At 55.3% G+C, this 10,574-nt stretch overlaps 1 protein-coding gene across 1 annotated transcript in view; it reads left to right on the forward strand.

The window, feature by feature from the left end:
* The window catches only part of Itpr3 (inositol 1,4,5-trisphosphate receptor type 3), a 63,941-nt gene that overhangs the window by 28,415 nt on the left and 24,952 nt on the right, over positions 1 to 10,574 (forward strand). Inside the window, exons 5-18 of the mRNA XM_021185743.2 lie at positions 1,453 to 1,611; positions 1,759 to 1,857; positions 2,203 to 2,286; positions 3,570 to 3,716; positions 3,840 to 3,935; positions 4,179 to 4,229; positions 4,402 to 4,544; positions 5,831 to 5,930; positions 6,013 to 6,173; positions 6,334 to 6,475; positions 7,328 to 7,489; positions 8,974 to 9,146; positions 9,642 to 9,761; positions 10,053 to 10,235. Of these exons, the coding sequence (XP_021041402.1) occupies positions 1,453 to 1,611; positions 1,759 to 1,857; positions 2,203 to 2,286; positions 3,570 to 3,716; positions 3,840 to 3,935; positions 4,179 to 4,229; positions 4,402 to 4,544; positions 5,831 to 5,930; positions 6,013 to 6,173; positions 6,334 to 6,475; positions 7,328 to 7,489; positions 8,974 to 9,146; positions 9,642 to 9,761; positions 10,053 to 10,235 (1,820 nt within the window). The remainder of the gene's footprint in view (positions 1 to 1,452; positions 1,612 to 1,758; positions 1,858 to 2,202; positions 2,287 to 3,569; positions 3,717 to 3,839; positions 3,936 to 4,178; positions 4,230 to 4,401; positions 4,545 to 5,830; positions 5,931 to 6,012; positions 6,174 to 6,333; positions 6,476 to 7,327; positions 7,490 to 8,973; positions 9,147 to 9,641; positions 9,762 to 10,052; positions 10,236 to 10,574) is intronic.

The following is a 10,574-nucleotide window of genomic DNA, read 5'->3' on the forward strand; positions in this document are numbered from 1 at the left end:
CTCTGTAGACCGGGCTGGCCTCGAACTCAGAAATCCGCCTGCCTCTGCCTCCCAAGTGCTGGGATTAAAGGTGTGTGCCACCACCGCCCGGCGTGTGTTTATGTATATGTGTGTGTGTATGTGTACATGTCGTGTGTATGTGTCTGGGTGTGCATGTGCATGTATGTGTGTGTCTGTGTGTGCATGTATATATGTGTATGGGTGTGCTCACGTGTATGTGTGTGTGTGTGTGTGGTATTTGTATCTCCGACTGCACTTTGGTATTGTGCCTAGGGGAGTGTTTTTAGCTTAGGGGTCATGAGCTCATACATAGCTAGGGTCTCATCTCAGTGTGGCCCTGCCATTCCTAAAGTGCTGTGACGTCAGACAAATTCCTTAACTCCCTATGCCTCATTTACTCACTTGCAACCCACCCAGTGGGGTCTGGGGAGATGGCTCAGTGCCTAAGAGCACTTGCTGCTCTTTCAGAGGACCCTTCCAGCAGCTCACATAGAGCTGCTTACAAGTATCTGTAACTCAAGTTCCAGGGGATCCACTGCCCCCTTCTGGCTCCTGTGGGTACTGCATGCACACGGTGGCCATACATCCATGCAAGAAAAACCTTTATACACATAAAGTGAAAATAAATCATAAAGCCAGCTAGTGATAGCGTTTGCTATATCAGGTTTGATGGAGGTGATGTGGGAATGAAGGTAGACAGGCATCTTCAGAAGCAGATTTGTTGCTTTAATAAGAACAATCTAAGTCTTTCAGGAATGAGACAGCGTGGGGCTTTAGTGGGTCCGTTCCCCTGCCGCCTCAGAGATACCTCTCAGAGATAGTCCATCCTCTGATTAGAAGCTTCTGGACCCTAGCAGCTCACCAGCATTATCAATGGAGTCAACTTTCCAGGGCAAAGCTTCTGAGCCCACCTAAGGCTTTAACCCTTGCCCCTGGGGATTGTTGGAAGATTCTGTGTTCGATTAACCAGGGCTGGGGATGTAGTTTAATGGGTAGAGTGCTTGCCTGGTGTAAGCAAAGCACTGGGCTTATCCCTAGCATCTCATAAATAGGCCAGGTGGTGCTCGCCTGTGATCCCAGCGCTCGCGCAGGAAGTGCAGGGAGGAGGGTGAGAAGTCTCGGGTCATCCTGGACTATGTTTAGGGACAAGATGACAGGAGCTAAGGCATGCATAATTTGTGTGTCTTCGTGGAGGTGCGGGATGAGCCAAGACCTGTGCATGCTTGGCAGGTCGTCTCCCGCTGAGCTGCACACAGACCTGGCGTGCGGTGTTGAGACTAACTGCTCCCCTGTGACAAGGTGTGCGTGCTTGTGGCTGTTTGTGACTCTGTGTATCCTCCTGTGATAATACATCTGACACCCTGTGTGACCAAGGGCCCAGCGTCCTTCTCCTCCTCAAGGGCCTGGCCTCTCAGGCCTGGTGACCTCACTCCAGCCCCACCTGTGCCTTAGCTTCTGCATATGAAGAGCAACAAATACTTAACCGTGAATAAGCGGCTGCCAGCCCTGCTGGAGAAGAATGCCATGCGGGTGACTCTGGATGCTACGGGCAATGAGGGCTCCTGGCTCTTCATCCAGCCCTTCTGGAAGCTTCGGAGCAATGGGGATAATGTGAGCACGGAGGGGCCCAGGCGGAGGTGTGGACCATACTCCAGAGGTTCTAGTCCTTTCTTAGAAGGGACACAGAGCAAAGGGATAGAACCCTGGAGGGAAATGTGCCTCTGTTCTCACCTACCTTGCCCCGTCTGTCCCCCAAAGGTGGTCGTGGGGGACAAGGTGATCCTGAATCCTGTCAATGCTGGGCAGCCCTTACATGCCAGCAACTATGAGCTTAGTGATAATGCTGGCTGCAAAGAGGTGAGTGGGGTTGGGGGTGTGTGGGGCACGTCCTGGGGCTGAGGGCTGGTCACAGACCCCTGGCTGTGTGGGTGTCCCTCCCTCAAATGTCCCAGGACCCTGAGCCTCACTGTTTCCCAACCTTGCCCCTGACCCGGGGGTGGGTGTGTTTGATTTCATCTTTGCCCCACTCTCTGGCTGCCACAAGGGTCTGGCCTCACCTTGGCTGCGGGGAGCACCCTGAGCCACCTACGACAGGAGCTGGGATGGCTTCCCCTTTCGCCTTTCCCCTCCTTGGTCTTCAGCACTGTCCACTGTAGGCAACTGGCTCTGCCAGCCGTGCCACCAGCCTGCTGCCCCCCGCAGGTCAACTCTGTCAACTGCAACACCAGCTGGAAGATCAACTTATTCATGCAGTTCCGGGACCACCTGGAGGAGGTGCTGAAGGGGGTAAGTCCGGAGCCCCTCCCCCTCAGGCCCCTTCCTCTTCCCAGGAAATGACCACCTCAGCTCTGTAACCCCTTAAGCTTCCCTCTACCCCCGGCACGTCCCAACGTGTCCCCGCTGTCTCTTCTGCCTCATTTTCTTCTTTGGAGTCCTCCCTGCCCTGTCTGCCACCTCAGTGTGCCCAGATCCCTTGAGCAGCCTTTCCTGTCTCTGGTTTTTGTTCTGTGGGCCCCACGTTGTGCCCCGAGCTTTGGCAGGGAGAGGCTGCTCCTGCCTGCCGTCAGGGCTCAGGGCCTCTTCTCTGTCCCCAACAGCTGATGTGTGTACTTGGGAGAGGAGGAGGGGCTGGGGGAGGGCAGCTTGCTACACCTGCAGTGAATACATATTGAGGCAGGGGATGTTTGTGAAGCCTAAAAACCAAGTTTCTGGTGGAGAGGCAGGCTAGGGGTAGGGTAGAGTGTGAGGCACTCCAGTTGGAATAGTCTGGGAATCCTTGAGGATGCTGGGCCTCAAAGCAGGTTCCTTGAGGGGGGCCGCCCTGCCCAGAAGCCACAGGCACACAGTTTGCTTCTTCCTGTCTGTGGTTCCAGGGTCTGCCTCCCTTGTCCTTCTCTTGGTCCCCGCTCTCCCCAGCAGACTGTGTTGTTCAAGTGCTTCCCCTCTCTGTCCACTAGGCCTTCATATTGTCCCAGCATCAGTCAGAACTCCCCATTCCTCCCCCACCCCACCCCACACACACAAAGCCTCCCTGTGGCACATTTGAGCACAAATAAAACAAGCCCTCAGGCTCAGCTCTGTGCCATGTCCACTGCTCTTCCAGAGGTCCTGAGTTCAATTCCCAGCAACCACATGGTGGCCTACAACCATCTATAATGGGATTTGATGCCCTCTTCTGGTGTGTCTGGACAGCTACAGTACACTCATATACATAAAATAAATAAATCTTAAAAAAGAAGAGAGAGAGAGAATGTTAAAAGAAGAAGGAGGAGGAGGAGGAGGAGGGAGTGTCCATGCCACCTTCCTGGACTTGGTTATTAGAGGGGCTTGGAAGTTGATAAGGGTGGGAGGTGCCAGGCGGGTTGGAATTTGGGAAGCTGATGTAGAGGGGTATAACAGCATCCTGCTGTCCTGTGGCCGGAAGCTTCTCCCTCTCAGCTCACCTTCCTGGATAAGCAACAGGAGTCCTGCCGGCCACATCTGAGGGACCAGGCCCTACACAGGGTCCCTGAGCCTAAAGGTATATCTGTGAACATCTGACTCCATGTTCTAACCCCACCCACCCTCAGGGAGACGTGGTGCGGCTGTTCCACGCGGAGCAGGAGAAGTTCCTGACCTGTGATGAGTACAGGGGCAAGCTGCAGGTGTTCCTGCGGACCACGCTCCGCCAGTCTGCCACCTCGGCCACCAGCTCCAACGCACTCTGGGAGGTGGAGGTGAGAACAGTGCCCCCCCTCCCCCTACATCCTAGAGAACTCTCTATAGCCAGAGGACCCGGGCACTTTGACTCCCACAGGCCTCTTGGGGTCTTTCTTCTCCTCACTCTTGCGTGCCCCCAGGTGGTCCACCACGACCCCTGCCGCGGGGGAGCCGGACACTGGAACGGTCTGTACAGGTTCAAGCACCTGGCCACGGGCAACTATCTGGCCGCTGAGGTGAGTGGGGCATCTGTGTGTGCAGGGGATGCAGCTCACACGTGTATGCTTGCTACCCATGGGCCTATGAAGAAGGGACCATGGTGGGCGCCCCTGTACAGTTCTCCCGGGAGTCATGTGGACTTCGGGCCTGGGGTAGATACCTTGTTGGAAAATACCTTCTGGGGTGACCCTGTGTTTGGTTGGGGTGTGTGTGTGCTGATAGTGTCTGGTAACCACCTCTCACCTTGTACACCTGTTTAGGAAAACCCCAGCTACAAGGGTGACGTCTCAGATCCTAAGGCAGCCGGACCGGTAAGGAGCAGGGCCAAGGGGCTTGAGAGGGATGGGGGGATGGGGAGGTAGTGGTGTGGAGACTGGAAGGGAGGCCAAGGAACCTGGGAAATAGGTAGAGGGTAGGGAGAAGGCTGCTCTGGGGCCTGAAAGGAAGGACTGGACCTAGTCTGACATGGTGGCCTCATCCCAGGGGGCCCAGGGCCGCACTGGCCGCAGGAATGCGGGCGAGAAGATCAAGTACCGTCTGGTGGCTGTGCCACATGGGAATGACATCGCATCTCTCTTCGAGCTGGACCCCACCACGCTGCAGAAAACCGACTCCTTCGTGCCCCGGTAGGTGTGTGCTGCCTGCTTGAGGCCATTTGTCTCTGGGGCCCCTGGGAGCCTCAGTTCTGAGACCCATTTGCAGCTGGCCTGTGTGCAGGACCAGCTCCGTGGGCTGCCCCCAGGTCTGCCCTGTGCTTATTATACAGATGTTTCTCAGCCTCTTGGCCCGGCCCAGCTAGGTGCTCAGGCACAAGGTGTGAACGTTTGTTCTCAGCCAGGCGGCCTGGAGAACCCAGACACTGGCTGGGGAGGTCAGAGTCCCATGCCTGTAAGGTCCTGCCAACCCGAGAATGTAGGATATCACACCTAGAGCTGCAGCTTGCTTGGTAGAGTGCTCGGCCGGCAGGCACGAAGGTCTGGGTTCCATTTCTATCAGTATGTAAGCCAGGGAGGTGGCTCATGCCTGTAATTCCAGCATGCAGGAGGCAGAGGCTATCCTCCACTGCGTAGTGAATGTGAAGCCAGCCGGGCCTTCAGGAGATCTTGTCTTTACGTAGAAGGAAATAAAGGAAATATAACAGGGTTGCGGAGATGATTCTGCAAATGAGCCATTTTCTGTCCATGGATGAACATCTGTCTGGATGTTCAGAACGCACTCGAAAGCCAGGTGCGAGGGGGGCCTGCCGCCCAGCGTGGGGCAGAGACTGGGAACCTTTGTGGCCAGCACGGCTAACTAGACGCTGTAGTTCAACAGAGACCCTGCCTCTCTATATACAAGGTGGAGGGCAATGGAGGAAGTGACCCAATGCCAACCCCCAGCCATGAGCACATACGTGCACTCAAATCTCTGTATACCGTGAACACGTGGGAACATGCAGGTGCACACGCATGCTCACATGCATGTGCGCACACACACACACACACACACACACACACACACACGTGTGCATGCCTCAAGACAGAATTCTGTGTCATCCCGGCCTTAGTGTCTTCTAGCCATGAGTCCTCACTGCCTTGGTCTGTCATCTGTAAATCAAGTGTCTGTCACTAGGATTCCTGGGAATTCATGAACTGTTAGCCCCTGGTCTCTTACCTGACACTCTTGGGGCTTGCTTTGTCTGGGTGCATTCTCACCCCATGTACACCAGCGAGCATTAGTTTAAGGGTGCACCAAGGTCTGTGTGTCTCAGAGCATAGCAGCAGAGGCAGGGCCCCCATTGTTGGTACCCATACTGTGGAGGTGTGGGGTGCAGAGAAAGAGGATGCTATGGGGAGTGGTGAGCAGAAAGCAGCCACGGTGTGTGGCACCGTCGCGTGGCACCGTTGCTCATCGGCTGTGTCCTCTTGCCTAGGAACTCCTACGTGCGGCTTCGGCACCTCTGCACCAACACCTGGATCCAGAGTACCAACGCGCCCATCGATGTGGAGGAGGAACGGCCTATCCGGCTCATGGTGAGAGCCCTTGTGCTATGTGTGGGGCTGGGGCCTAGGCTGCATCATGGCCCTGGCATCCCGCTGACCCTTGTCTCCGCAGTTGGGCACATGCCCCACCAAGGAGGACAAAGAGGCCTTTGCCATTGTGTCGGTTCCCGTGTCGGAGATCCGCGACCTGGACTTTGCCAATGACGCCAGCTCCATGCTGGCCAGCGCCGTGGAGAAACTCAACGAAGGCTTCATCAGCCAGAACGACCGCAGGTACGCTGGGATGGGGATGGGGTTGTGGGCAGTGTGGGGTCCAGGGAGGGCAGGCTGGCAGGGTCAGAGTGAGTCTGCCTGCCTATGTGAGCACATGCTGGCAGGCCCCCTGGGAGCTGGCCCCTCAGTTCTTCATGCTTCTGGTGTGACCCTTCGCCAGGTTTGTCATCCAGCTGTTGGAGGACTTGGTGTTTTTTGTCAGCGATGTTCCCAACAATGGGCAGAATGTCCTGGACATCATGGTCACCAAGCCCAACCGGGAGCGGCAGAAGCTGATGCGGGAGCAGAACATACTTAAGCAGGTGTGTGTGCTCTTCAGGGGCTTATAGCTCTCCAGCGGGGCTCATGGCTCTCCCGTGGGGCTCATGGCTCTCCAGCGGGGCTCATGGCTCTCCAGCGGGGCTCATGGCTCTCCAGTGGGGCTCATGGCTCTCTAGTGGGGCTCATGGTTCTCTAATGGGGTTCAGGCCTCTTACTGAAGGTGTAATGGAGTGGGTGTGGCTCAGTGGGAGATAGCCTTCCTGGAATCCTCCAGGCATGATCTGGGGCATGGCTAGGTTAGAGTATCTGCCTAGAATACATCAGTAAAGAGCTAGGGGCATGGATCACTGGTAGATGCCTGCCTAGAATTTTCTATCAGGGGTCTGGGAAGATGGCTCAGTCGTAGATGCTAGAATTGACCAATGTGGGGCCCAGGGTGTGGATCAGGGGTAGAGTCCTTGCCTAGATCCAGCCATTGGTAGAGGTAGGGATTTGGGCCCACGGTAGAGCACATGAGAACCTACCAATGAGGAGCCAAGGATGTAGATCAGGAATAGAGCCCTTGCAGCAAGCAAGCAAGCAAGCAAGCAAGCAAGGCAGGGGCCGAGGTGCTGTCCCAAGCATTGGAGGAAAATGTACCTGAGCCATGACCACGTGCCAGGCACTTCCTTAAGTACCCAGCAGGAACCACCTCATTTTGACTCCTCCTGCGGGAGAACTGTGGTCTTCATTATGGAGGGAGGACCCTGAAGCCCACAGAGGCTGGGATCCTGCTGAGTAAGATAGCTCCGGGTTTCTGTGAAGGGAAGCTCTGGAGTTAGGGTCAGGGCTCCTGGAATGACGAGGGGTGCAGGCAGGACAGGAGAGTCCATCTCACTCTCTACACCCCTCAGATCTTTGGCATCCTGAAGGCTCCATTCCGTGACAAGGGGGGTGAAGGACCACTAGTGCGGCTGGAGGAACTGTCTGACCAGAAGAACGCCCCCTACCAGTACATGTTCCGTCTCTGCTACCGGGTGTTACGGCACTCTCAGGAGGACTACCGCAAGAACCAGGTGGGCACTGCACAGTCCCTGCTGGACATGAGCCCTGTCTTCTCTCCTCAGCAGGGTCCCTGTGGGCACAGAGGGCAGTCAGGCACCAAGTACAGGAGGGCACCAGATGGTGGGACTGATTTCTGGGGTGCACAGAGCCTGCCCTAGGCTCTGGTGTTGCTATCTTAAAATACTGCATCTTTCTCCTCATCTTCTTTTGGTTCATTGAATTGAGATAGTGTCTCACGGTGTAGATCAGGCTGGCCTGGAACTCGCTATGCAAACCACAGAGAGATCCACCTGTCTCTGCCTCCCGAGTGCTGGGATTAAAGGTGTGTGCCACCTCCTAGTGTAAAATTTGTCACTTTTGAACCAAGCTCTCACTATTTATTTTATACCATTTAGCCAGTCTTGCTAAGCAGGCAAGGCCCTGGTAGGGCCGGATCACAGCTTAGAATCTGTGTAAGGGAATCCGTGTAAGGTAAAACCGCTGCCCTTCAGCCCTGGCAGGCTGCCTTTGCATCTCCCCCTGAAGTGAGCTTTTCAAGGCTGCTTTCTCTCCAGTGTAGACTCCTCTCCCGGGCCCACAAAATAACTGAACACAGGATGGAAGCCTGGCCTCACGGCCTTAACTGTACCCCTCTTTGGCTCAGATTCTGTCCAGTTCTCTAACTGGAAGAAATGCTTGGTTCAACTGCTTATTCTGTTATTAAAGACACCAATAGTGGTGAAAAGCTGGGGGAAGGGGAGGGAGAGGAAGGGGAGGGAAGAGAGAGAGAGAGAGAGAGACTTATTCAATGTGGCCTCATTAGTAAGAAAGATATTTAATGGGGTTTAGTGACGCCCCCCAAGTCTGTCTCTAGGAACTGACCTGTGCTCTAGGTTTAAACAGATGAGTGACTGGGACAGGGGGCCAGAGTGAAGCATCCCAGGATCTCAGCCCAGGTCCTACAATGGATTACAAGACCATCTGGTTAGGGTATAGCCTTAGCCATTTAGATGATTGCTAACATCGTGGGGGTACCTTATCCCACAGGCTCACTGTTGCTTGGGGACCCTTTCAGTCCAGTCACAAAGATGGGTCTGGTGTTCCTGAATTGCAGGATGGCTCCAGAGGCTAAGAGGTCAGGTGGGGAGAGGCAAGCAAGAGTCTGAGCCTTCGCAGAGGAGACAGGCAAGGCAGGCTAGGGATGAGGCTCAGTTGGTAGATTGCTTACCTAGCATGCACAGACGACCCCCCCCCCCGTTCATTCCCAAGTGCCAGCTAAACAGGGCCTTGGTGGTAATGGCCCTGTAATCTCAGCATCCTCAAAGCAGGGGGCAGGAGGATCAGATGTCATCTCAGCTCCATAGGAGACAGACTGGGAATAAAGGCAGCAGCAACACCAGTTCTGTTAGCACCAGTTCTGTTAGCACTGTGTTGGTCCTGACCTGGGGTCAAGGCTCCATGGCCCATCCCGTGACATCCCCCCCCCCGCCCCCGTCTGCTCCCCTCTCCCCCCCAGGAGCACATAGCCAAGCAGTTCGGGATGATGCAGTCACAGATTGGCTATGACATCCTGGCTGAAGACACCATCACTGCCCTGCTGCACAACAACCGCAAGCTTCTGGAGAAACACATCACCAAGACGGAGGTGGAGACCTTCGTCAGCCTCGTGCGCAAGAACAGGGAGCCCAGGTGCCTGCCGCACACTCTCCGCCTGCCCTCCGCCCCCTCCCAGCCTCTGGTGCTGGCTTTGTTTTGAGACAGGGTTTCTCTGTGCAACCCTGGCTGTCCTGGAACTCACTCTGTAGACCAGGCTGGCCTCGAACTCACAGATACCCCTGCCTCTGCCTCCAGAGAGCTAGGATTAAAGGCGTGCGCTACGGTGCTGGGTTTCTGATGCTGCTTGTTAACTGCATGGTATATCACTTCCTTTCCAGTGCTTGGGGTGGGTGTGTGTATGTGGCTCAGTGTAGCCATAAGAGATGCAAATTCCCATTCCATGGGGAGCCCCAAGCCCTCTGCTGGCGACTGAGCCGGTGCCTGCTCTGACCCCTGACTCCATCTCTTCGCCCTGTCCCACGGAGGTGTCAGGAGCTGCTGCCCCCTGGACATCTGGGAAGGAGGGTGGGTGAGGCTTCTGGCTTGCGGCAGCTTCTGAGTCTGTTGCTGGCCCTATTGGTTCACCAGATTCCTGGACTACCTCTCCGACCTGTGTGTGTCCAACCGTATTGCCATCCCTGTCACCCAAGAGCTGATTTGCAAATGTGTGCTGGACCCTAAGAACAGTGACATTCTTATCCAGACTGAGTGAGTAGCAGCCCCATCCCCGGGGGTTTGCTGCAGCTCGGGTTAATCCTGACATTCTTTTTCTTTGTAGGTACGAGCGCAGTGCCTGTAGTGCCCGGCTTTAAGGGTGGGATGGGGTGGGGTGGGTTGAGGTGAGGTGGACGGAGGGTTGGGGGCACTGAGTGGGAAATGAGCCACAGCATCATTCTGGGAAGTGCAGAAGCAGCTTAGAGACCTGGGCTGTGCTCCTCCTACTGGGGAATGTCCATAAGGAGCACTGGGACAATCCCCTGACAGTGCTTTCACCTGCAGGCTGCGGCCAGTGAAGGAGATGGCTCAGTCTCACGAGTACCTCAGCATTGAGTACTCAGAGGAGGAGGTGTGGCTCACGTGGACGGACAGGAACAATGAGCACCACGAGAAGAGCGTGAGGCAGCTGGCCCAGGAGGCGAGGGCTGGCAACGCGCACGACGAGAATGTGCTCAGCTACTACAGGTGCCCCTGACCACCCCCCACCTCCCCCAGCGTCCCACCGTTGTCAGCAGCCTCCTGCTCCTTGTCCTCATACTTGTGTATGTGTGTTCATGTGTGTGTGTGTGTATGCACATGTATGTGTGTACTTGTGTGCACACATGTGTGCATGTATTTGTATAGGCATATATGTGCCATGACTCAGGGTTGAAACCCTCCCTCCCGTGGTATGGTTCCCAGGGCTTTGGCGGCAAACGCCCTTTACTGGCTGAGCCATTTGACTGACTCTTGTCTACTTTTTATTTTTTTCCCCGTGTGGATGTTTTAATATATATATATATATATATATATATATATATATAT

This window comes from Mus caroli, chromosome 17, assembly GCF_900094665.2.
Source record: "Mus caroli chromosome 17, CAROLI_EIJ_v1.1, whole genome shotgun sequence".
Lineage (NCBI taxonomy): Eukaryota > Metazoa > Chordata > Mammalia > Rodentia > Muridae > Mus > Mus caroli.